This window comes from Carica papaya, chromosome 1, assembly GCF_054855325.1.
Source record: "Carica papaya isolate Zhongbai chromosome 1, ASM5485532v1, whole genome shotgun sequence".
NCBI classification, from domain to species: domain Eukaryota; kingdom Viridiplantae; phylum Streptophyta; class Magnoliopsida; order Brassicales; family Caricaceae; genus Carica; species Carica papaya.
The window spans coordinates 25,091,053-25,116,836 of record NC_142309.1 but is presented as its reverse complement, the minus strand read 5'-3'; the positions used below and the strand labels follow the sequence as shown (position 1 = coordinate 25,116,836).

Genomic DNA, 25,784 nt, shown 5'->3' with positions numbered 1-25,784 from the left:
ATAATTTCAATAAAGATACATAGTTAACTCTAGACACACCCCCCAACGGGTAGGAGTCGGAGTTTCAGAAGACTAACATTCTAGTTTGTTTTTTTCCTTCTAAAGGTCATAATTGAATAAAGTGACTCAACATTGCCACCAATGAAATAAATTCATAACGATATAATATTTCACCAATTTTGAAGTACTACATTCAATAGACCAGACTCGTTTGTGAAAAGTACCAAGTAAATAGCCGGGAGAGAGGAGGTAACCAACTCTATGCATTCCAAAATGTATGACAAAAATCAGTCCAAAATCCTTTCAAAGTGCTAGCACCTGACTTCATGAACGACACGATCTTAGTATTCTGCTGGGAAGCCACTCCTTGCTGAAAATTTCTTTCTTGTTGTATTAGCAATTTAGCAGTGACAGAGTGAAGAATCACACTGCATACTCAGGAAAGAAGATCAAGAGGTTGTCCATGAAATGCAATGTCACCATTTAATAAAACAAATTGACAAAATAATTTAAAGATTCCATTAAGCATGTCGCCATTATCTAGAAGAAAATTTGCTCCACCCTCCGCGCACATTAACACAGTTTCTAGTCTGCAGTCAAAATTACCGGAGTAAACAGACCTTTGCTCATAGTTATAATTTTATAAACTAGAAAAAGCACTATATAATGGAGATCAAAAACATTTCCTCTGACAATGCACCATATGGATGGAGAGAAGTTACTTTCTATGCTTCACAGGAGGATATATATTATGATTCTGGAGTCTTTCTCTTTAGATTTGACGTGTTGGTAGCTTCTACTTGGGATTGACCAAATACTGACCTGCATCACACACAAACTACAATAAGACAAACCCAGATCATTAGGGGCCCCGGCAGCTTTACTAGTCCGATTTTCCAACAAAGTATCAGAAAGAGCTTGTTAAATATAAAAGATAGCATCTGAAAGTTCACACTATGAGAAGAATTGAAGCACGTAAAGCTCTACAACACAAATATTAAGGTAATTGTGCTCACCCACAGGTTGAACATTTTTTTTGATGCTTACAGAATATGGACAAACATACAGAACAGATGTAGCCCATGTCAATTGTATTCTTGTGGCAAAAACACCTGCAAATTTCCACAAGTTGATCAGCAGTGTATTGTGAATGAAGCAACAAACAGCTATTGATTTCTTTAGCAAGATAACCAGATATCATATCAGGCTAAAGGGTGTTCGAGACATAATTAATCAAGGAAAACATTCTAAAGATAAAGATTGAGGAACATCATAAATAATGCAGTAGACTCAAAAGGAGAAGGAAGAGAGGCCAAAATTGCTTCTCATCCAAGTTTCTCTAAAATTTTCTCAGAATTAAGGAAATAGTTCTTGGCAAACAACTGTCCTAAACATGAGATTAATTCATCTAGTGTATTTCTAAAACATGAGCAGAAACATTTTAACCAGTTCTAAGTTAAAGAAAGTAATTGTTTTTTGAGATAAAAAGTATAAACAGTATATTAGACTATAGCACCAACAGGGTGCAATCCATTTACAAAAAATATTTACATCTCAATAATACTATCAATGACATATCCAAAATCTTCCATCCTATACATGTCGTGCCCCCAAAAAATGGAGCCAAAATAATGATACCAACTGTCGTTTAGTTTAGAAATGCCACTCTCTACCCCGTCAAAAGCCCTCCAATTTCTTTTTTCTAGACCACCCAAAGAATAGTTAAAGGAATAAATTTAATACATTTCTTCTTTTAACAAATTCCCCCCACCCCACAACACCCAAATCTCCTCCTTAACCAAACCCGCACCAACCCACAAATGCCCAACCATACACCATAGACCATAAGTTAAAGCAAGTATTATACAGTACTATACTAAACAAAGGGAAGCTGTAGCCACGATACTGTAAAAGGACAACAATACAAAATTCCTTGGAGTTTTATTTGCCACCCTTTTTATTTCTCAAGTGACATAGGACAGCAAAAATGAAGCAAAAATGAAATCATTGTAATCAATGAAGCAATAAGGAAAAACATTATAAAAGAGTGTGAAGTGGAAAAAGAACTATCCACTTTGTTAAACTTACGAGGCACGGAAATCAACACCAACAGGCTTCGGAAGTTGTATGAAACTGCGAGAATGCAAATCAGTTGCAAAAATTGTCTGAAAAGAAAGACGACAACAAAATTAATGCAACAAAGAAGAAGAAGAAGAAAAAGAACCTCTGCAGGTCAATCTAAGGAAACCACTAAAGTTGTATCAAAGGAAAAAGGAAAAATTGTAAGTTAGATTTTGGGAAAATGGGAAATTCTCTTTTTCTGCTCATTTCAGGTGTAACCGAATTTTGAATCCTAGTATAAATAGTGTAGTTGGAGGGAAGAGGAATAACATAAATTTGAATTCATAATTCCTCAAATTCGAACTCTCTTCTCTCTTATTCTCCCTATTCTTGCATTCTCTACTCTCTCCCTTCTTCTCTTCTCCTCTCTATATCTACTCTCTTCTCTAAGAAGACAAACAAGAGCTCATGACCAAAGCTGTTGACAATCATATTTAGATCATAAGAACAAGTCCTAGGACCACAAGTTAAATAAAAAGACTTATACATAAACCAAACTTCTAAACCCTCAGAATACATTGCTGGGACTAGGATATGAATTATCCAATATTACAAAAGTTTTGCAGTCAAATATATGGGGACTTTGTCAACAAGAGTCCCAAAATTGGGGTTACTTAAACAAAAAATAAAAACAACATGGAAGCTAATGTAATCTTTTTTGTAAAAAAAATAGTTTGTAAAGAAATCGGTAACATATAGCTAATTAATAACAACTTATGCAAAAAAGTTAAAGATTTAGACATTCAAAATTAGTAATTCTGTTAGTTAGAGAATATCACAGCCTCTGGTTCTGGACCATCGGGATTTTCAGATGCCTAACATGCTGATGAATGGTCAAGCATAAATCCAACATCCACACCAATGTGTATGATTTCCGATACGGGTGCGGCTCTAAAATTGGAGAGTGCAAGCAGCTGGCTTTCATGCAACTGGCACTGGTTAGATCTTGCAGTGAGAAATAGAATTGGAATTCTATTTGGATGATTTCTCTTAGGATTTTGATACATGAAAGAGTTGGAGAATTTGGTTAAAATAGTCATAAAAGAAAAAAGAAGACAAGGAAACTACGTACCCTTGGATGGAAAAAGAACTGATTTTTTAATAGAAAAAGGACATATATCAATCAGAAGTTAGCAAAGTGTGCCACCTGTATGGAAAAGGAAGAAATGTGACAGGTATAAACCAAAATTTCTAAGATGTCCCCTAAAACTTCCTCATTGGAGATCGGGTGATACTTGAACCAAAGGATTGGGGTTTTGGAACCAATTGTACCTTGAAGACCTTTATCTTTCCCTTCTCTTATGGAATAAATCTACCTTTTAATCTTTTATAACAGGAGATTTAACCCTGCTCATATCCTCCACCAAATTTTTTTTGAGAAGGAGGTGCAATTAAATCTGAAGGGCTTTGCTCAAGGATATACAGTTCTAACAGTAGAAGATTGTTATCTAAACCAAAAAGCTTTTTCATAAGTTGTTTAATATTTTAAAAAAAATAAGTTGCTTAATATTTTTAGGGATGGAAAGAATTTCGAACCTTGGTGGATAACCTTCAAAAGTTTCACAATTTATTCAGATATCATAGCTGGAGACAACAGAAAATTTTGGTATCATAAAAATGGTTCCATATTGTCTACTCAAGTGAAGAACATACCGTGAGATATTGAAACAAGCCATCCAATTGTTGAGGTTTGTGATGTACACCACCAGTTATATAGGAAGCCTGTTACTCTTGCATCAGAAGCAATCAATAGAACTACTACTAGAATATGTATACATTTTTCTTTTTTTTTGGGAGATAAGAATACATTTATTACCTGCTGCAAGAAAGCAGAATTCTGAGGACCTATATAACAAGAATCTATAGGAACCTGTCAAAGCATGCCAATTAGCAAGAGGCTAAAAATTCTCAGCTCGCAAAGGCTATGAATTCAAATAACAATAAAAACAATAGTCATAACAATAGTAAGAAGAAAACATCAACAACAATAATAGAAATAAATTAATGTATTAAAATATCTGAAACTAACTAAAACCTTGCAAAAAACAACACAGTTACACTAATTAACTCCTTGCTATATCTGCATGCAGAACTTTAAGATATTCTAAAATATTAGTGATCAAATCATCTCACTAAACTTGCTAACTTCATATGACCAATACAAAGTTCCATCCAACAGCCATATTCTACTTAGAGAGAACATTTAGCTAGACTATCTCATAACCTCAACTCAACTAAAAAAATAGGAGTTTAGACAAACTGCTTGAATACAATTATGGCAAACAAAGAAAAATGTTATGACCATCTAAAACCCACATGTCGGCAAACTTTCTTTAGAAAGCCATCTCAGTAAGAAAGACAAGAAGTTAATTACCTGTACTAACCTTAACATAAACAATGAGAGATATGAGCATGCAACAATTTTACACAGATAAAACCATATCTATATGCATACATGAATATAACAAGGAATGATTACTAGCTGTTACCATGAGATGCAAATTAGATCCTTATATATTATTATTCCCATTAGGAAAGGTATGAAGGAAAAAATTCAAGAATAACAAATCTAAGTTCCAAAACTGATCCAATCACTTATAACCAACAATTCTGCCAATAAAATCTAATGCAATAACACAGCAGTCAAGTATTTACAATAAGAAATTTGGTAAACAATATCAGATTAGAAAAGAGTTAAAAGTTAAATGCAATGTTGAGTACCATGGAGTGCTGGGCAGAGAATATAGAATTCATGACTGAAACATACCTGAAGAGAACAAAATCTTTGTAATAAAACCAACACGAAAGAAAGGTAAATAATTCAAAAGCATCACAACGGCTAGTACATACTGTTCAGGTCCATCTGGAGATCCCTGCAAGCATAAAATCTGCAATAATATATCAGTACCATTACCATTTTGCATTTTGTAGAAAATGCACAATAAAAAGGAGGAAAAGGAAAAGCATAAAGTTATGACACTCGAAATTATGATTCAAGAAGGCCCCTTCAACCAATGAAGTTGTAGAGAAAGTTTACTAAAAAAAATAGACAATATTTTCTTTTAACTTGGTCAAAAGTACGTTATTAGTGTACTCCCTAGAGTATGGAGGGAGGGGGGTACCCCTGGCAGAGTCCGACCTACACTCTTGATTTCATTAAGGTAGGGATACTGATGTTTGGCCAACAGACCAAGTGAGCTTGATTAACTAAGGAGATCAATTTTGATAATATATGAATACTCACTCTGGGTTGAGGATGGAGTGGTCCAGAACGAAAAACTCTCTGTATATCTATTCATGAAGTCAGATCAAACAATCTATTTAAGATCCACTTCAAAACTTTCACAAAAAAAAGAGTGAAAACTGCACTCCCATTTCACATACAACTCCCTGAGCATTTATGGTGCTTGGATAAACTAACTATCATCAAAAACAAAATAAAAGCTTGCAAGAATATCATTTCATTAACTCCAAAAGCTACCCCATTTTCTTTATGATAATTATCCAGTTGCTAAAATGGATCAATATTAGAAGAAACGTCAAAATTCCAAGTTAAGTTACTGCCTTTGAATGCTACATGGTATAACAGTCATTCAGTTCCCTGAAGACCAAGCATGTTGCAAACAGATTTAACACCCAAAAGGAAAACAGAAAACTGTTCTTCTTGTCGGAAAGAAGCAATAAATTCAAGCACCAATTCAAGGATACAACAAAGAGCCATTGATAATGACCCTGACAATAGGGACGACGCTATCCTCCCCTCTGGCTCTTCCTTGCTCAATGTCTCGTCCTTCATCACAAATTCTTCCAATTTTTGCAACAAGCCGGCAAAGATAGCAGGCATTCCCCCACTCTCATAGGTCCGGTTCGAAGCCAAAGACGAATCATAAATATAATCACAGGAATTATATCCAGTAGCAATAACAACGACTTGGTTCAATTGATTTAAGCACAAAACTGAGTTCAAAAAAGCAAGTACCTGTACGTGATTCAAACATGAGAACCATATTTTTGCTTAAAAGAAAAAAATATGCTGCTAGTAAGTTGCCACAATCACATTGGAAATGAGAATAAAATGGAGAAACACTTAAATGTAATAAAAAGGAAAAGGAGTTTGCTCGTTAATTTCGATGGCATTTTAAACATGTCGTTATAATAATCAACTAGTAACACAGCTCAGCCTCAACTAAGTTCAATCAATATGATTTTTTTTCCCGGTTGATTACTTGGGGTCTTTTAAGGCGTTCGATTATTCAACGATTTCCACATATGCAAACATACAATTAGGATTCACATTGGTGTAGATTAGGGTTTTTCTCTTCTTTCAACGCGAGATAGAAAGATTACGTGAGAGAGAAATTGATGGAAAGAGAGCGAAGAAGAACTCCAGAAAAAGGGATTTGTGTCAAGCAGCACGACCAGCAGACTAACATCATCTGCAAAACAAACACATAAAATAGGAAGATCATCAACCAAACAAACAAGACATACACTAACATATATATACACACTCCATATAAACATAAATGCACGCAATGAGACAGAGGAAGAAACGCATACCTGAATAGAGCTTACAAGACATTGAAGCCATCCGCGAGCTGTTGACGAAAACGCTAGCTGTGTAGCTTGTTTAATAGATTTGTCCCTTGGAGATTCATTTGGCGGGAATTGGTCCAGTCCCAGTCCCGGATATATAAATCCAGGAGCAGAATTAATCTGGACTGTTTGTTGGCTGAGCCCATTATTGAACTGAATTTTCTCTTTCTATTATTGCCTTCAAAATCAATAAAAATAATTTTTTTTTTAGCACAAATTGGTTCTCGGACATCTACATTGGATTTTGTTTTGGAATATTTTATTTTTAATCATTGTTCGAAATTTTAATGATAATAAATAATGTTGATTTAAGAAGATAATTAAAATAGAATAATTATGAATAATCAGATACTAACATGAACCAAATGTTTAATTTATACTAAGAAAACTTTAATGATTAAATCAACAATAAAAAATGTCATTACTTTTATATAAATAATCTAAAGTTATTTATAATTACAAAAATATAATAAAAAAAATTAGAATTAGTATCAAAGAATTATGATGTAACATTTGATTGTAATATATAGTTATAATACGTCATTTTCATATATTTTATATACTATTTACAATATGTTATTCAATTTTTACAAAATCAGTCAAAATATGATCAAAGTATAATAATTTTGTCTTTATATTATTATTTTTTTTAAATTAGTTACTATCACAATTTTTCATTAAATTATTTTTATACTTTTAGTTTTTTTTTAATTTAATAGTATCACGTGTATAATAATATATAATACATTCTAATTGATCAATCTGTAAATAAATAATTACGTGATATATCATTATATTAAAAAATAATATTAATAAATTTAAATCGGTCTAAAAAATAAAAAACTAGGTAATATAAATCATAAGATTTGTATTATCTCTTTACTTTGTCATACTTTTTCATTTGTCTTATTTTTTATCAAACAACTCACCTAACCTCACAATTAATTATCTAATAAATGATAAATCACTAATCAACGCTTTAAATCAGTTGTCTTTGCATATCTCTTCGTATTTTGCAACACTAGACTCCCACTAATTATGCGGTGTCACCACCCATCACATATAGCATGATATCACTTATCCTCGTGTCTTCCATGTATGTGTTTTTTGTAGCGCCCGGGAAATTGAAGAAGGAAAAAAAAAAAAGGGCTACATCAGCAGCCACGTCACCAGGACCTGCCACGTGGCAAAACCACGTCGACTGGGAACGGGCCACGTTGGCGATCCGCGTACGCGCTATCGGACGGCCCAGATCAAGCGTGCGTACGGACGGCCCAGATCAAAACAAAATGGATGGCTGAGATCAAAAGGCAAAAGGGTATAAATAGAACCCCCACACCAGACCACAAAAACCCTAGCCGCCTGCCCCTCGCCGGAGAAGACGAACCAGACGCCGGAGACGCCGGCCGCCGCCACCCGCTGCCGCACCGGGGAGATTTCCGACTGCTGATCGAGGTAAATTTCATACCCCCGACTCGTTTTTCCACGCTGATTTCCCCTGTGGCCAAATCGGAGCCAAAATCTCGGCCAAACGGCCAGAAAATACGGTCGAAACCCAACGGCGCCGCCGCGCCCCTTCTCGGTTTTTGCCTCCGATGAGGCCCTTCCCGGCCTCCGTTTAATGCAATTTTTATATCATCGTGATTACCATTCTTTCCTATACAGGTTGATCGAAGTCGAATCACCAAAACACGAACTTCACCGGAGAGCCGCCGCACCCGAGAGCACCGCCGCCGGTAAGCTTCGGTTTTCCGTAATTTTTTGGCCCCCCGAGGGCCCTAGGGTTGTTTGATCGCAAGGATCGATGCAAGTGTGGCCGAAAACGGCCAAACCGAAGCGAATCGCCGCCGCCGTGCCGGAATTGTGATATTGGCCAAAAAGGGGCCCTGGGCCTAATTTGGGATTTTTTGGAACACGTGCAGGTACTAGTAGTGCGTTTCAGTTCCTCGGGAAAAATTCAGGAAAAATTAGGAACAGCTTGTAGGCGCACTGTGAAGCCGTGTTCGGACCCCGAAACGAGTAAGGATCCCTCACCATATTTCCTATCACGGTATTAAAGTTCAATGATCATAAAATGGTATTTCTTGAACCAACGAATGTGTGAAATTGCTTAAGGTCGCTAATGGAGCCCGAGTCTAGTGTGTTTGTCGGTTAACTGTCATTTGGCCTGTTTTACAGTTTTAAATGCAATATGAGGTTTGATGTTTTCATTTTATAGTTTCGTGTGCATATTTTACTGTGTTACTGATTATGGATTGAATGACTGGGATATTGATGCTGTATGTTGTCTGTTTGGCATAAGTTACCGTTTTGCTTGTTTGTATGTGATTGATAATGCTGTCTGATGGAAAAGAGAATGAAAGATTATGTAAATGGGTAATTGTATAATGTGGTCAGCCTGACTAGATATCCTGGGAGATGGTGGACGGACCGGGTCCGTAGGGAACCCTACCAGGATTGTGGTCTCCCATACCGGACGGGGTATGTAGATCTTATGTGTTTTGGCGCCCATACCGGACGGGGTATGTGGACGGCCCGTTTCACCCTCATACCGGACGGGGTAATGAGGTTTATAGTTTTGGCGCCCATACCGGATGGGGTATGGGGACGACCCTGGAATCTGATTTCAAGTGTTAAAGGTTAACGGATAGCGGGACCCCTATGGATCCCCATGGATACTAGTGGGCTGGTAAATGAGGAAAATATGTTGTGTAACGATTGAATTACAAAAGGCTTGATAAGTATTATGTTATACAGTTCATATATGATTTCATGATGATGATAATGTTATTGCTTTCGTATACTGTTTTATGGATTTCACCGAGGTAAGTGGATGGTGAAGGATTTATTATTGATAAAAGAATTTGTTGTAAATTATGCTCAATTGGTCTTTTTGTGTTTTCTACCCACCTTTACCTCCGTGACGGTGAGATATCGTGATGTCTTTATTGGACTAGTGTAGCTCATTCCTTATTTAATCATTTCAGATCAGGAAGACATCGTTCCCGAGCCGGTTCCGCAGGATGACGACGAATGGGACGCCTAAAGACTCCATAGTCATATTCGTAGCTTTTACTTTCAAGTTTCTTCTTTAGGTAGTTTGATTTTTTATATTTTGTGAGCACGTTTTTGGTTTTAGTGTAAGGAATGTTAATCGAATTTTTGACTTCGCTTCCGCATTTGATATTTTTAATATACATTTCATTTTAAATTTCCGGGGCCGTTACATTTTTACTATTACAAAATACACAACAGCGATCTTTCAATTTAGTCTCGTCATTCTTATAAAAAAAATGAAAACTCTAATAAATATAGAGCGAAGAAATTGAGTTTTTTTTTTAAAAAATTAATACATAGACCTAATTTCGAATAAGAAGCATAAAGAGAAGGAGAGCACTCATCATTTGTTGCACATTGGCAAAGCAAACTCACTAAATGATTGACAAGGTAATTTCAAATAGTGTTGGAGATGGAGCAAAAGTGTTTAGCGAAGTATCACACGGGGAGCTTATGTTATTAATTTTTATATTCTTTTTAATTTTTAATCAGTTCACATTAAATTTTTTTAACATAATATCAGATATCGCGTAATATCAATTTACACCGAAACTAATAAAAAAATACCATGCGTTCTTAAATTTAATAAGTGAACGAGATGATTAGTAAGTTAAAAAAAATTGACTAAATTAAATTTTTTAAAAAAATATAAAGACCAATTTAATCAAAAATGGATATAAAAATTAATTTAAACAAAAAATAATAATATGAATATCAAATCATTATTTTTTGTCCTTAAAAAGAAGGTCCCTACAACACAGCCAAGAATACAATAATAGAAAAGTGAAAGAAATGGATTAACTTACCGTGGGCAGTAGTAATTTCAATTTCTCATTGATTTACCATCGTATAACCCAAAAAAGAAAAAAAGTAGAAGGAATTTTGCCCAAGGAATTTTGCCTTACAAACCATCCGAAGATGCAATTTATAGATAGTTGAAGTTTCTGTACTGGCAAAAGCAGAATTGGCCATGCACTTTCAGAGACTCCAAATAATAATGAAGAGGGATGAATTTCCACAAACAGACAAACTCATAGTATATCCAGTAATGCAAATCTGGGTGAAGCAAAATAAGATTCCATTAAAAAGTACAAGAAATTGGCCGCATCAGTTTAAGATTGTAAAAAATATAAAAGATTACATACAATACACCTCTGAGACTGATCAAAACCAAGCGACAATGCATAAATAACAGAACCCCCCACCATCTTACTCACAACGGTTGCAAGCACAGAACTACAAGTTGCGGGACATCATAAATTCGACAAAGAAATACAAGGCAAGTGCACCCGGTAAAGTGGCCAATGAATTAATCAATGAGCAAGCATCGGAAAGACTCCCTATAGGGCTATTGGCCGCTGGGCCAAGTCCAGGAAACGACCTACCTCCTGGGACTACTGATGGGTGTGGCAGCGTCGTCCCAGCACCAGCTGACTCAGGCGCAGGTGCCGGTGCATATGTTGAGTCCCTGCTTACTGTCGTAGGTGGAGCTACGAGTGGAGGAAACTGCTGAGGTCCTGCATCATTTTTAGGAAGGAAATCATCAGGAAGACTTACGATGAAGTTCTATGTTATCTGTTGATTTTGCTTCGCATATGAATCATGAAAAGAAATAGTTCAGGATGAATGTTTTTAGTATTCTCCAGAAACTATGTTGTTGTGCGTTAACTATTTCACGAACATGCAACTCTTAATATTTTTATGAATAAGTGAATATAGGTTTTTTTCTAAAGCTAACCAGGAGAGGAACATTTCATCTTCCTCCAACTGCACCAAAAACAAAAGTGCAAGAGCTTTTAATTAAATTTTACCTGGGCATCGAGGTTGAAGAGATGTAGACAACCTGCAGCATAAACAAAGACGAGAATAAGGGATCAAGTGTCAGATAAAAGTCAAATCACGAATACACTTTAGAGAAAGATGCATCATACATGGTCGCTATGGAGCCATTAACAAAACCATCATAACTGCAAGTAGTAACATTGCATCCAGCACTCGTCTGCTGCACCGTAACATTCCCAACCATGAGGTTACTGTTTTTACACTGCATGCTTGAACAAGAAACTGCCAAAGAAGCAGGCGTGCAGTACAAGCTGACTCAAAGAACAAAAGGAAACTGATTAAACTCCAGATTGGCATACATAATTTTAAAATAAAAATACAAAAGCTTTAAAATTACTAGAGTTAACCCATTAATGAACCGCAATTTGGAGCAAGGCAAGGGAATTACTTTCGGTTTCCAGGCCCACAACTACATTGCACACAGTGGCTTGCAGTTATAGCATAGCTCCCATTTGGTACAATCAGTCCAAAATCAGAGGCATATCTTGGAAAGCTAGAAGCACAAGCTGAAATACAGAAAAACAAAATTCTTAACCTTCAAACAATGTCCCAAAGTTAGAACCAAACATTTTGACAGGAAAAACTCTAGAACCAAAGAAACCAAGCTTCGATATAGATTAAAGCATCTTTTGGTTTCCATTTTTGAAGTTCATACGTGTTTAATTATATAAGAGATGCGTGTTTGTGGAATTCTCAAACATAAAGAAAAGAGGTCGTCGAAACTCCTAAAACCAACATTTTAAAATATTCAAATTCTATCATTTGTCATTTTCTCTATCCTTATTCCAAAATGCATATAGAAAAGCTAGAAAACATTTTTAGCCTAACAAAAATCGCCTAAGTTTCTGTATAGGCATTAGCCTTAACAAATTTAGACTTAGCAATTGTAGATACTCAAATTCAACATCTTTATTTGCAAGAGTAGTTAAAAAAAACCTGCTAATTGAAAAAAAAGAAGACATACCCAAATATAGGAGGAAACAAATTAACAGCACCATTTTTCTAATCTCAACAAAGTACATAGTTTTATGAACAACAGAGAGCAATTTATTTATTTTCCTTATCAGTCAATACCGCCATAAAACACCTGGCATTCAAAATCAAAATCAAAATCAAATCCACAGGATACCTGACAACGGAACAGCAAGAATGTCCCCGGCCTTAATAGCAGTACTCCCCATGGCATTGACATTCATCAAATCCGTAAGCGTAGTCGTATACCTGGCAGCGATTCCCGCCAAGGTATCCATAGGTTGAACCACGTAAGACATATAAATCGCCGGCAAAGAATTATCAGTCCCGTTGAAGCAAGTACAGGGCAGAGGCACCAAGAGAATCTGCCCCACGTCAAGAACAGAAGGGTCCGAAATAGAATTGGCCTCTCTGATCTGGTCCGCTGAGACCAAACCCGAGTAAACATAATCTGCTATAGTTGAAAGAGTATCCGATGGGCGGGTCTTGTAGCGGGTCGAGACGGATTTGCGAATACCGTCCACGCAGGAGCAATTGACAGGAACCTTTAGGAAGAGCTGAGACGGAAGGATGTGGTTTTCGACATCGGGGTAAGAAATGTCGATGGCATTTGCGGTGAGGATGGCGATTGGGTCCACCTGGAAGAGGGAGGCTACCTCCGAGACTTTGAGGTCCGTGTAGAGAGTGTAGCCGAGCATGGCGTTGCAGGAATCGGAGTTCGAGCATGGCTCGATTGTGGACTTCGAAGTCACTGTAGCAGCTACATTTGCCAGAATGAAGAAGATAATGACGGGTGCTTTGTGGTTTTTCATTTTCTTGGAGGAAATTTTATGCTTTATGTTTGCTTCGTCCCTCTTCACTGGAAACAGGGAAACAGGGGAGAGAGAAAGAGAAAACGAAGGTGCGAGAGACGTTTGTTTTGCTACGACCAAAACGAAAAATATGGGTTTTTCCGCCGTGGGGGTGGGGGGATTGGGGGAGAATTTGAAAACTCAACCCCAAGAAATTATGGGTTTTTTCAGCTGGTTTAGTATTTGAAAGAAAACAAACTGGGTCTTCAAGGTTTCTAGGGTTTCCTTTTTCTGTTTCTTCTCGGTCGTCTCAACAATGTGCTGACAGTTACAATATCTATGAAGAGAGGGACACTAGATCAAGGATCTAAGACAGTTAAAACTGATCTTTTGGGACCTTTAGGAACTCAGATAGATTTTCAAGCGAAGATTAAAGCTTAGGGTTCGGCTAACTTCTCCTTCGCCCGGCGCTCACCAACAGTTACAGTCGGTGAGAAGAGAGAGATAGGTAAAGGTCTTTTTCTTTTTTCAAACGAGTGGAGCTCAGGTAAGAGACAGATGCGTAGCATAGAGTGAACAGACACAGGTCAGAATTTCGATCTTCGAGACGAACAACTTTTTCATTGGACCATTTTGTCCTCTCCAAATCCTGCGTTTCCCACTTCTTCAAAAGTGTTCCTCATCCAGTACGACGTCGTTTCACCATAACGTACACCAGCGAAGCCCATAAAACGACAACCGTTTTCAGTTTATCTTGTTAAAAGAAGGGTGTTTTAGTCATTTCGTTCTATTGCTTTTTGAGAATGGCTGCATATATGTTGTACCCCACTTTTGATGCCACTACGTCCGCCCTTGCTTTTTCTTTTCTGGTCTGGAGGAAAAGAATTTCTGGTTTTCTTGCTGTTCGGACGTCGTACGTTCTTCCACTCGACAGCTTGGCGCGTAACCTACACTGTCTCGTACTGAAGTCACGTGCATGTCCCTGAGGGGTTGGAACTTCCTACATCCTTCCGGAAAAAGTCGAAGTTACTGCGGTGCTTATATCATGTTATTTTGTAGTTATTATATTTTTTCCTATAAGTTATTTATTTATATTTATATATTAAAAGTATAACTTAAATAAATGCACAATCCCCTTTTTATTTGAGTTATTACTTTTATATTTGTAGTTAATTATATTTTTAATGTAATAATATTACAATAAACATTACATTATTTAATAAAATAAAACTAATTTAATTTAAATTATAGTTGGAAGATGAATTTTTTTAAAATTATTTTAAAGAATAGAGTAGTAGAAAATATTAAAAGAAATCAGAAACAATAATAAAATTAAAATGCAGGATTTATCAGAGACAGAAGTTCAAATTTTTAAAATTATCAAGGAGGATCTAAATTTTAATTAAATCAACAATATTGCTCTTGAGGAAGGTAAAAGTTAATAATAAGTAACTTTTTAAAACGTGATTACGAGAGTGTTTAACTTATAATATCATTAATAATTAATTCATTTATGCACTATTGGTTTAGTTTAAATTGATTTTTAATCAATTACCCATATCATAGCTTATACATAATAAAAAATATATTACAAATAGAATAATTGTTGTTTTTGTGTACTTTTATTATTCATTAAATAATTTTTTATAAAAAAATAAAAATATTATATACTATAAATTAATTGACAATTATTAGCACACCTATTAAACAAAAAATAAAATTGTATATGATATCAGTGATGACGAGCTCGATAAAAAAATAAATATATTTTAAATTAAATATTTTTAAATTTTAATAAATATTTAAAAATATTCGTCTGATGAGAATTATAATCGTTTTACTGAAAATTATATAATATATATATTTAAAATTTATAGCGGGAGACCAATTAAATATTTCAAACAGACGACAGATAAGTTCATTGTTAACCAAAACGCATGGTAAAATCGCGTTTAAGTTACCCAACCATGGCACGAATTACTTTGACCTAAACCCTTTACAAGGCGGGAACAAAATCTTCATTCCCTCCATGGTTCTCTCCCCGAATCCAGATCAGGTTCGCTCTGGACTTACTTTCTTCTCACTGCTTCAAAACCAAAATTCCAAAAATTGCCTAATCCCTAATTGACGGAACAGAACTTTAATTAAATAAACAATGGAAAAATTAGCCGAGGAAGGTGGGCAGGTGACGGTGATTGGCTCTAATCAAATGGAACGGAGAAGTGTTCGCCGCAGACTCGTCCAGTCAACACTGTTCCCACATAGACCTCCAGAAGTTGAATCCACGGGCGATCAGAAATGTGATAATTGTAATGAGGAAAATAGGAACAGTGAAGACGAGGAGTACTGCGGGAGCCAAGGCAAGAAGACGAGAAGGCGAAAGGGAAAGAGTACACCGCAGGATGGAGCTTCTAAGAAGGTTAGTTATATGCTCTTAGTTGCTTCAATTTATGATTAACCGTGACTGTTTAAACTTATATTTGCTTAATGTCGTTGAGACGAGCTTGATTAATCTTGGGAATTTGAGTAACAATTTGATGTGAATTTAGTATGGATTCTGTTATCTTCTAGTCGAGATTCCTCTCGGTCAACAATTTTCCTGTGTTTGATCATCAGATGAAGAAATCTCCTGCGAAGATAACGCCCAAGAAAAATGGTACAAACAATGGGAGCATAACAGCTAATTCGATTGAGAATGAGGATCTATCAACTCCAATCCCTAATTTGCGGCTGGAGGCAAAATTGAGAGCCGAGGTAAGTGGTTTTGGTTTTTTTGCTTTGTCTTAGTTCTGTTACTTTCTCTCCATTGAATAATCTTTTTGCTGTACATCCTTTTGTTGGATATGGATGTTGTCTGTTTCCTAATGTGCGTACTTCTCTAAGTGTTTTCGGTGCTTTAGAAAGCTAGTACATGAAAGCCTGGTTTCAAAAGTATATACGACTTAATATATATAGCAGTTCTGCATAGATTATGTGGAAGGTGTGAATCAGGAAGGTATGAAAACAAAACATTGTGACGTAAAATTAAAGACCTTGAAGCATATATTCTACTGTTAACTTCCACTATATGGTGTAAATAAAATTTGTAAAATCTATGTTTTTTTTTCTGGCTTTATCAGGAAAATTCACGGCTGTTTGCGGGAAAGCAAATGCATCCATTTTTCTCATCACGGAAAACAGGGAAAAAAATCCAGGAGGTATCTGAAACCGAGAGTAATCACCTAGTTGAGAAAAAGGATAAAAACTTTCTTATAGGTCCTATTCATGTATTCGAAAAAATGCAGGTATCGTATTATTGGGTCTGCTTTGCATTTAATGTTTTGACTTCAACATGCATACTTATTCCTTCTTTTTCTTTTAAATCCGAGACCGAATGTTGTCTTCTTTGCAGGATGATGTTACATCCATTGATTGGAAGAATTGGACATTTTGTGAGAAAACCCGTATTGACACAACTTGTGGTTTAGAAGGTTCATTCACATTGGTCTTGAAGGACCTTGTCAATGCTTTCATTTCTAATGGTTTTCCTAGTATGTTAGATCCATCTGATGTAACAGTTGCTCAAGAAAAGGTGGGGAATCCATGCCTTATCCAACAAGATTCTTTTGAGAAATTGCCAATAGCCCCTACCACGATAGTCGATGAGCAGGTGGCATGCTGTCAGCTCTTAGGTGAATCAGAATGGGTACATATTACAACATTCTGTAATGTGTAATTTATTCTGCACTTCTCTTTTTTCTTTCGTATCCACTGCTTGATTCTCTATTGGGTGTAGTAGTTTAATAATAGCACATTATCCATTCTTTTGAGTCACAATGGTCATTTTATTGGCAGCCTTTGAAGGTAGATGAAGTTGTCTTCTTATCAGGACATACTGATGATGCAATAAAACCAGATAGTGAAAGGCTAAACATATTCTTTGATGAAAGGTTAGGAATTTTTTAAATTTGCATGCTTGTTTCCAATCCCTATGCTGCTGAAAGAAGGAAACATATTATTGTGATAACTTAACTTCGATGGAATCATCGCCTGCTCTTATCAAATGAGTGGCATCTTATTAGTAATTCAGGGAAGTCTTCTTCATTAAAACTGTAATTAATGCTTGAAAACCTTGCCTTTTCCATAATATGTTTGATGTCATTTTTTGGCTTACTACATGGTAAATATGTTAAATTTTCGTTATCCTATATGTCTTCATGGATTCTTCCCATTATTGTAAGTAGGCTTAGAATAAGTCCATCCCTCATAAATTTGTCATGCTTTAACCATTCTCAGCATTGCTTGTTCAAAGCAAACAACTATATAACTGACATGTAGTTCTTATTTTTTGTACCATTATTTTATGTAAGCATTTTCGTGCTGCATGTCTCAAGTTGTTCTTATCTCCTGGAACTATGGTGGGCACATTTCAGTGGTTTTATGCACTTCACCATATAGAATTCAATAGATTTTGGCAGTGTAGTTCTATGATTACCTTGCTGGATTTGCAGACTGATGCCCTTACTGTATTGGTTGGCAGTAATCAGCTTGAGGATATCTTATGGACAGATAAGTACCAGCCAAAGAAGTCCTCAGAGGTCATTTATCTGGATCAGCTTTATTACATTGAACTTGTCTATTTTTTGCTATTATCCTGTTAGAGACAATCAAGAAATTATCTTCTATTTTATTCCTTATCTTTTTTCTTTTCACTAAACCATTTCCTACAGGTTTGTGGGAATGCTGAATCTGTGAGGTCTATGAATGAGTGGCTACGTCTTTGGCATGAACAAGGTTTTCGAGCAATGGAAGATTCCAGCAATGGTGATAAGCACAACACAGGAGATAGTGATTACATTTACAATGGTTATGACTCTGATTCAGCAAATGTAGATGAATGGGATAACCTGAAAAATGTCCTATTAGTTACAGGACCAGTAGGGGTGCGTGAAAACATATTTTAGCTATTTTATAGCATATTTTATTTTTTGCTATATTTTAGCTAAACCAATTACTATGCATATTATCACATCCTGATGTTCTACTCATCCTCATTAATATCCTTGCAAATTGGTGGTTTCTTTGGCATTTGTTGAATTCTTAGCTGACTCCTAGGCATTTGAATTGAATTCTCTTTGTGCTTCTCTTGAACTCAAGAATTTTGATATTTTGATGTTTCATAAAGAATCAGGAGTCTCATTATGCATGCAAAATTTAGATTTGTCTGGCTATATTTTCTCAATACTTAAACATCAATTCTTATTATTTATGATATTGGATCTTAATTCATATTGTTTTCCTATTTTTGGAGTTATCTATCTTAGCTATAGTTCAAGTATGTTTACATGTCAGGATTTGGAAAAGACGTCCATCTATATGAAAGATAAAAAAACCATCTATATATCTTTTTTTGGCCCATGCCTCTTTGTCAAATATGTATGTATCAGCTTTTGGTGTCACATTTTTTGATAATTCTCAAAGGAGCATCACTATTTCATTCACTTCATTTCTGCCGCGTGTCACATGGAATTGCATTCTAAGGTAAATTGTAGTGGGAGAAGATACAGCAATTTTTTGCCATTGCACTTGTAATACCTGGAGCTTTTCCTTTTTAATCCATATAATGGTTGTAGATGCACCATGCTGAAATGGAAGCTTTCATTTCATTGTTGTGCCTTTGGTTTATATCATGGTTGAAACATATTTCTCTTATCACAGAGTGGGAAGTCTGCGGCTATCCATGCTTGTGCAAGGGAGCAAGGGTTTAGAATTCTGGAGGTACTATAATCTATGTAGTTATTTCAAACTTTTTTGCCAAATTTGTTGACCAGCACTATAATCTCTATAATTAGTTTTGTTAATCTTTTTCATGGTAGTTATTATGAGTTTTTTGTTGAATTTCCTCCTTGCTGTCCTGTTCTTGCATGAATTCACAACTTGCAACTGAAAGACTGAGTTTAAAATTTGGGAACTCACTGATGTTCAGCAAGTATGATTAACTATGCAAGGAAAGGCGAAACAAAAAGGACTCTTCCGAAGCCCCTATGGCATGAAACTGCCCTTTTCACTGTTTATACAATAACAACATCTTTATATGATCTGACTTGTTTATGAATCAGCTGGAGAAAGATGTCTTGAATACTTTGACGGTTTTTGCTGCAAAAGAAAAACTGAAGAATTTCTTCTACATCTAATATTTTTTATGAAGCAATCTTACAATGCATGATTGCCTTATCCACTATTCTGCACAGATGTTAGAATGGATACTTGCATGCAGCTAAATGACTGATAGGCTTATTTATCAAACCGTTCTCCTCTTCAAATTCAGTAGTTCGACATGACAAGAACAATCTGTAAGGAAATAATAATATCTTTTTAATGTACCTATTTCAGTCTAATGCATCAGAGTGTCGTAATGGACCTGCTGTGAAGCAGAAATTTGGAGAGGCTTTGGAATCCCATTGCCTTACAAGGTTCGTCACTTTGTATACAAAAGAACAATTTTCTTCATCTGTTGAACATTTCATTTATTCCTTTTTGCAACTAATCATAAATATACTTGGAAAGCTTTTAGAATAGAAATATCCTACATGACAAGATACTTATTCCAGGTCGTTGGAAAATGCTGTTGATTCATATAATACCATAGAATCTGCTCAAGTCGTCAATGACGAAGCAGTATATGAGGATGATAACAAGGTCACTGAACTGATTCCAAGATTAGATAAGGAAGAAAATCATGGTGCCAGCAGAACATATGGGAAAATTTTATGCATGGAGAGTGAAAATGGAAACAATCAGACCAAAGTGAGGCCCTTAATTATCGTTGAGGATGTGGATATTTCTTTTCAGGATGATCGGGGTTTTGTTGCTGCCATAAAACAAATTGCAGAGAGAGCCAAGGGACCTCTAATATTGACTAGCAATGGTAAGAACTGTTAGTCTGGAATATTTTCTTTTCCTCTTGCCATTTTGGTTGGTCTTCATATTCCCATTACTTAAATTATTGTGGAATTCACAGATAAGAATCCCGTTCTGCCAGACAATTTAGACAGGCTAGAATTATCCTTTTCCATGCCATCATCGAAGGAACTACTTTGCCATCTTTCTAAAGTATGCACTTATAGTACTTTTATAATTAGATCTGCTTATGGGAATTTGTCGCCTTTGTTGATTTGGCTGTTTCTCCATAGATTTGTGCTGCAGAGAAAATTGACATTCAGCCTCATTTAATAGAGCAGCTCAGTGAATATTATCAAGGGGATATTCGGAAAACTATCATGCACTTGCAGTTTTGGTGCCAGAGTAGAAGACATAGAACAGGTTTATCACAATGAGACTCATAGTTCCCCTGCATGTGTATTACTTTTTCCTGATGTTTTGTTATCAAATCTACGAAAGTGCGTTGAGGTTTGTAGCTTGTCTAAGTTTGGGTAATGTTTCCTAAGGGAAGTAATGTAAAGTATTAGAGAAACTAGAAGTCACAATTAAGTTAATTATTCTGCTGCACACTAAAGTTATGAAATTTGTTGGTATTATCTCAAAAGATTAAACAAGTCACTGCAAAATTATAGGTTGCTGGACATCATTTAAGCATTTGAAAATCTGCTAGCTGGATGACTACATGGTACATCAACTATCGAAAGTTGATTTAGCATTCTTGTTCATTTTAAAAAACAATTTTTTGTTTTGGTGACACCATTTTCAGAAAAATTGACCAGGGGCAGTTGATCAAGTATTGTCATTTTTACCTAGTTAATGTCTATGTCTAGAAGAAATAATTCAAATAATAAAGTCAGGAAGAAGATGAGAACATTTGTGAAAATTAAAAATTTTTAATGATATACTTAAATCCTATTCTTGCTCGAGTTGCAACCACAACCAAACTTGAGAGTTTCATTGTGAAAGTACCATACCCGAAACTCTACTTAGAACATATATATGTGTGTGTGTGTGTGTGTGTAACAGAAAAAAACAAATCATTCTAGCAAAAGGCTAGATGCAACCACTTTATTGTATTTATGCCCATATCTCAAAGATTTTCCTGCAGTAATCTCCAAATTTTGGCAGGTCTGATCCTGAGGAGTCTCAGGTAATGGAATTCAAGGCATAGGTAGCATAAGTGCAGTCTCATAACATTTAATTCTTTGAAATTCGAATTGGCTTTTGTTCAGAATTGTTCAAACTTTAATGTAGCGGAAAAATGCTTGGCTATCTAGCTTTTGAAATAACTATTTTACTAGCTTTTGAGATTGACAATACAGTCTACACATGGTCTTGCACAATTGATGTACTACAGTATCAATCTTTGTGAATGTCAGCCCATAGTAACAGCCTTCTATATGTTCATATTGGAAAGTGAACAGGTTGTATGTGATTTACTCTAGGAAGCTTTTACTACTATGTCTTTAACATTAGCATGATTTTCTCCTAATTAACTCCACAAACTTTTGTCTTAATTATATAAAAAATTCCATTGTATTGTTTGGCTTCATTTTTGTTGATAAATGTATATCCCTTCCAAACATATGAGAATGCATCGGAAGGATTTACAAATCGCTCTTAAAATGCCCTTGATTGTTGAACAGTAATGCATAGAAGTCTGGGAAATATGATTTCCTTTCATCATTTTTCTTTTCATTTCACAGTGGATAAGTTGCACAAGAATTATGGCCCACTGCTATTTGACCTTGATGCTAGTCATCGAATATTACCAAAGGTTATTTCCTGGGATCTCCCATCCCAGTTGTCTGAGCTAATTCAGAAGGAGATCACAGAGGCATTGTTGCTAATGGAAGGAAATTCAAGGAAAGTTGACAATGAAGACACGACAGACAGATTGGGAATTCAGAATATAAGAACAGACTACATAGAGCTTAAGAAGGAAAGGTTGTTAAGGAGGAATTACTCTTTTATTGCCTCATCTGAAATTCCTAGTGACACCAGAAACCAGAATTCTCCACCTGGGAAAAATATTATGAGAAAGCGAAAGCTAGTCGTTTCTTCAGATTCTGAAGATGAAATTTTAAATGATAGATATCATGTTGCTTCAGACAAGATTAAAGATAATAATTTGTTCCTGGAAGATGATAGTAGATTTCCTTCTGATTATCCAAAAATGGAACATGATACAAACCTGTTAACTAATGTGCCACTCTGTTTTGAAGCAGAAAAATTTGTCGAAAACCATTGTTGCTCAGAAATGGGAAATGGTAACTCATGGCTAAACCAGATTTGCAACTCAGTTGATATTTCATGTGTTCCAGAATCATCCTACGTTCCTGAAACTGAAATTAATAATGAAACAGAGGTGTTGTCCAGAACGGTGTCTTATTGCAATGTAGCAGAAACATGTGATGCTATTGCAGAATTATCTGAAGAGGAGAGCTTGGATGATTTTGATGATAATGATGTAGTGAGTGTGTCTGGAGTGTTTCAAGTTATGGATGAGTGTAGTCGCATAGATTTTAAGAGGAGGTCCGAGCCTATGGAGAAATTGGAGTTCAGAATTAACAAATTAGTACAAGAGTCGTGGAAAAAACTTCGTGATAATTGCAACGATCTCAAAGAGTATGTTGCTTCAGAGCCAAAACATGCTCTTCAACTTCTGGAACATACTTATGGGATGTGCAATGTGATTTCGGAAGCAGACCTTTTGCTTTCCAACTGCCGGAACAAAGTGAGTGTTATTGTATATCATTATTTCCTTTTGCTTTTATTCCTCTGCACTCTAGATGCTGATTATGTACTTTTGCAGGACCCTTTGGAACTATCAAATAATGAGCAGTTGGAGATGGCTTCCACTATGGCACAACATAGATTTTGCATTTATGCAAGAGATGTTTCTTCTTGCCAACCAAACATATTTTCTCAGACTAATGAAGATTTTGGAGGGCAGATGTTGACTTCTAAAACTAACACGACTGCACTACGGTGGGCAGTTGAAGAGGAGGTTGGACTGAGTAACACCTTAAATGATGGACAGGTTTCAGAGGCGAGCTTAGAAAAATGTGAGATAGCATTTGGAAGGTATACCTTCAACCTCTTCTTTTAAGATATGCTAAGACCTATTATTTGCATAAATGATAGTTTTGACATGGAAAATCACAAATCACTTGCCATTTTCGCTTGTGATCACTTGTAGTACTATCTTTTGGTTTGCATGCTCTTCTGCTGTTTGACTTATTCAAAGTAAAATTACCAAAACATGCTATAAGTTGCATTGTGTCATTATTCATTTTACAATACATGGCCTCAGGCATCCGCAATGCAGTGAGAATATATCATGTCTCGTTAACATAATTAAGTCCCTAGTTTCTCCAAGGGCATCCTTGGCCGTGAAAGGTGATGGATTTCATGAATATGTTTCTGCATTGGGAACCATATCAAGATCTGATGCTTCTCGTCATTCAGAAGGTGTTGATAATGGACGGACACAGAGGTTTGTGCTTTTGGTGTAGATTGTTTTTCTTGCAAATTATTAATAACTGCTGCTGACAAAATTACTTGAATCCAAGTTAATTTACATAACTTGTAGGTCAAGGAGAGCTGCTCGACATTACTTGAGTACTGGTGCACTATCATTGTCCCCTGAGGATATTTCATTGTTGAGTCAATACAGCATGTACAGAAAGGCCACATCCTAAATAGCGGGTATTATTGGATTGAGGATTCTTTTAGATCACTAACAGAGTTTAACTTGTTAGCTTTCACTTATACATTTATTTAGTTGGGTGAATCTTTCTCTGAGGCAAAACTGAAGAGATTTTTAGAACAGAAATCAGGAATTGCGCGGATGCAATCAAGTTTCAGGCAGTGACCCAGAAATGTGTGAAGCACTATTTTATGCTGCTTCTCCATAGCATTGTGGTTCATGCCCCACAATTGGATCTTGATGCAGTGCCTCAATTTGTGAAGGAAAGAAGTCGTTTCTAATAGGTATTTCGATCTGGGATGTAATTTCCATCTTTATTCTTGTAAACCTTATAATTGGTGCTTCAAACTGAAATAAATTTTAATTAAATAACGGATACCTGACTTGGTTATTTGATGGTGGTCATATACTCATATGTATTTATGTGTGTAATAAAGAGAAGCATTACAGCTTTCAGCGTTGAAATCTAGAACTCATTCGGTATGTGGTAATTTTTAGTTGGACTCGTGAACTCGTGGTTGAGGGCCCTGGCCATTAGTAAGACATTCTAAAATTAAATTCACAACTAACCTGACGTGTATCTCATTTCGTTTCCTTTTTTTTTTTGTTTATTTTGTCGACCGCGCTTTATGGTCGTCGTGGCTTTGTGGCTTGTATTTACAGGATTCAGGCAAGGGCTTTGGTAATCTCTATTTGTAACTCGAGCAGTTGGTCAACCCGAACTGTAGTCCACCAAGTCTTCGACAATTAGCTCTCCTCAAACATACAAGAGATCATGTATGTCAAATATTTATTTTGAATTAATTATTCTTTATCTTTCATGTCAACAAGTTATTAGTGTTTGCTGTTGCCTGTGTTAAAAAATGACATGCATTTTAAATTTTTGAATAAAAAATACATGCAGTGATATATAAACCTTAATTACCATAACACATACGTAGTTTTTAAATAAAAATATATATATGAGATTATAGTTGAATTCGAATTTATAACTCTTTATTAAAAAAATGAGTGTATTAATTATTAAGTTAATGAGTGGTTTCAAACTTCTAACCAAGCTTTGACCAGCGTTTTTGAATTTAAATTTGATTTTTTTAAAATTATATTTCTTGATATATTCCTTTTCTTTTTTGGCCTGAGATTCATATACCAAAAAGGAAATAATTAAAATAAGCACCACTCATCGTGTATAGATAGATATACTATTAATATCAGTTGAGTAAAACAACTAGTTATTACAGTGATATTAGCAGTGGTTTAAACAAAGTACATAATTCATCTTTATATTAAATCACCAACTATATTTTATTCCTACTTTCTATTATTACCAGTCGTCTTCATGAATTATCATCACTAGTCTTTATCTAATATTAATGTTAGAAAAAACCTCTGTATTGCACGAGCACATAGAAATGTTGTGTGGAATACATTACATGAATCATGAACTGGTCTCACACTCTTTTAAATAAAAGACCAACAGCAGCATACGTGTTAAATTCTGGTTAAGATCTGAACGCAGCTAAATATTGCTAGCTCGTAACCAGTGAAAAGAATGATGACACCATAATTATATACGTTAATATATGTTTTTTTCTCTTCCTATTAAAAAAGTATATCCATATATATTCATATTAAAAAGAGGGTGTATACCGCCGCCCCCATTACTCTTTACATACATATATATAATTATATTCGCGAGATGCAAGAAATGCTGCTGCTGAATGCTAATTCGTCTCTATTCTCAATTTGAAACTCCATTAATCCCCCCCTCT

The 25,784-nt window shown here is 35.5% G+C and overlaps 3 protein-coding genes across 10 annotated transcripts; 1 reads left to right on the top strand and 2 right to left on the bottom strand.

Moving 5' to 3' along the window:
- Nucleotides 1-132: 132 nt before the first annotated feature.
- On the bottom strand, nucleotides 133-6,840 carry LOC110816624 (basal transcription factor complex subunit-like protein). 6 transcript variants are annotated; one of them, XR_015821442.1, is made up of 12 exons: nucleotides 6,682-6,840; nucleotides 6,469-6,557; nucleotides 5,830-6,100; nucleotides 5,366-5,412; nucleotides 4,972-5,009; nucleotides 4,843-4,888; nucleotides 3,938-3,991; nucleotides 3,775-3,843; nucleotides 2,089-2,165; nucleotides 1,048-1,112; nucleotides 723-822; nucleotides 133-370 (listed from the first exon to the last, which is right to left on the bottom strand). XR_015821442.1 is itself a non-coding variant. In XM_022044886.2 (12 exons), exons 1-11 carry the CDS (start codon nucleotides 6,710-6,712, stop codon nucleotides 750-752), a joined length of 891 nt encoding a protein of 296 aa, XP_021900578.1. In that variant the 5' UTR covers nucleotides 6,713-6,840; the 3' UTR covers nucleotides 133-370; nucleotides 723-749. The 6 variants fall into 6 exon arrangements, 4 of the variants coding, with proteins under 4 accessions (XP_021900578.1, XP_021900577.1, XP_021900576.1 ...); XM_022044886.2 differs by having other exon boundaries at nucleotides 1,017-1,112; XR_015821441.1 differs by lacking the exon at nucleotides 133-370 and adding an exon at nucleotides 497-590.
- A 3,995-nt stretch (nucleotides 6,841-10,835) lies between these two features.
- Nucleotides 10,836-13,969, bottom strand: LOC110816625 (lysM domain-containing GPI-anchored protein 1-like). Its single transcript, XM_022044887.2, has 5 exons — nucleotides 12,746-13,969; nucleotides 12,005-12,122; nucleotides 11,706-11,867; nucleotides 11,586-11,617; nucleotides 10,836-11,291 (listed from the first exon to the last, which is right to left on the bottom strand). The coding sequence occupies exons 1-5, from the start codon at nucleotides 13,398-13,400 to the stop codon at nucleotides 11,011-11,013; spliced, it is 1,248 nt and encodes a 415-aa protein (XP_021900579.1). The 5' UTR covers nucleotides 13,401-13,969; the 3' UTR covers nucleotides 10,836-11,010.
- Nucleotides 13,970-15,332: 1,363 nt separating this feature from the next.
- LOC110816658 (P-loop containing nucleoside triphosphate hydrolases superfamily protein) lies at nucleotides 15,333-24,927 on the top strand. 3 transcript variants are annotated; one of them, XM_022044942.2, is made up of 17 exons: nucleotides 15,333-15,798; nucleotides 15,996-16,133; nucleotides 16,499-16,663; nucleotides 16,771-17,064; nucleotides 17,214-17,308; nucleotides 17,899-17,956; nucleotides 18,089-18,301; nucleotides 19,077-19,136; nucleotides 19,752-19,831; nucleotides 19,970-20,286; nucleotides 20,380-20,471; nucleotides 20,552-20,681; nucleotides 22,007-23,037; nucleotides 23,116-23,387; nucleotides 23,617-23,799; nucleotides 23,896-24,011; nucleotides 24,136-24,477. In XM_022044942.2, the coding sequence occupies exons 1-16, from the start codon at nucleotides 15,535-15,537 to the stop codon at nucleotides 24,002-24,004; spliced, it is 3,501 nt and encodes a 1,166-aa protein (XP_021900634.2). In that variant the 5' UTR covers nucleotides 15,333-15,534; the 3' UTR covers nucleotides 24,005-24,011; nucleotides 24,136-24,477. The 3 variants fall into 3 exon arrangements, 2 of the variants coding, with proteins under 2 accessions (XP_021900634.2, XP_021900632.2); XR_015821435.1 differs by adding an exon at nucleotides 24,676-24,927 and having other exon boundaries at nucleotides 15,334-15,798; nucleotides 23,896-24,296; XM_022044940.2 differs by having other exon boundaries at nucleotides 15,334-15,798; nucleotides 23,896-24,477.
- The last annotated feature ends 857 nt before the right edge of the window (nucleotides 24,928-25,784 follow it).